The 445-nt window shown below is 36.4% G+C and overlaps 1 protein-coding gene across 1 annotated transcript in view; it reads right to left on the bottom strand.

Moving 5' to 3' along the window:
• LOC119588678 (diacylglycerol O-acyltransferase 1-like) overlaps positions 1 to 445 on the bottom strand; it is a gene marked incomplete in the record, with an annotated part of 67,292 nt that overhangs the window by 2,356 nt on the left and 64,491 nt on the right. The window contains 1 exon segment of the mRNA XM_037937313.1: positions 206 to 314. Coding sequence (XP_037793241.1) covers positions 206 to 314 — 109 coding nt within the window.

The following is a 445-nucleotide window of genomic DNA, read 5'->3' as shown; positions in this document are numbered from 1 at the left end:
TAAAAAAAAATCCTGAAACTACTGACTACTAACATGAAAAGATAATGTAAATAAAAAAATATACAAAAATAAGAAGTAAACATTGCAAAATAAAACAAAAATTACCCCCCCCACCAATCAATAATGACTTTGCAGGACTTGAAAAATCAGAAAGGCCTTACAAATGACTTAGAGACAAAGTCAAAAACATTGTAGTAGGACTCACAGAGAAGGCCTGGAAAGAGTTGCGCACACTGGGGATAATCCACTGCTGGAACATTGCGAGCAGGATGTTAGTGATCGCAGCAACTTCCAGGATACGACGCAGCAGAAATCTGTGGGATAAAGGCCTGGTCATGAGAGGAAAAAGACCATGCTAATAAAATGATAAAAGGTTGATAATAAAAGCTGAAGAAATCTTAGTAATGACAAATACGATGCATGTACTACTGTACTGTTGCCAAAA

The sequence above is a fragment of the Penaeus monodon genome, chromosome 24 (genome assembly GCF_015228065.2).
Source record: "Penaeus monodon isolate SGIC_2016 chromosome 24, NSTDA_Pmon_1, whole genome shotgun sequence".
In the NCBI taxonomy this organism is placed as follows: domain Eukaryota; kingdom Metazoa; phylum Arthropoda; class Malacostraca; order Decapoda; family Penaeidae; genus Penaeus; species Penaeus monodon.
This window is presented reverse-complemented; position numbering and strand designations above follow the sequence as displayed.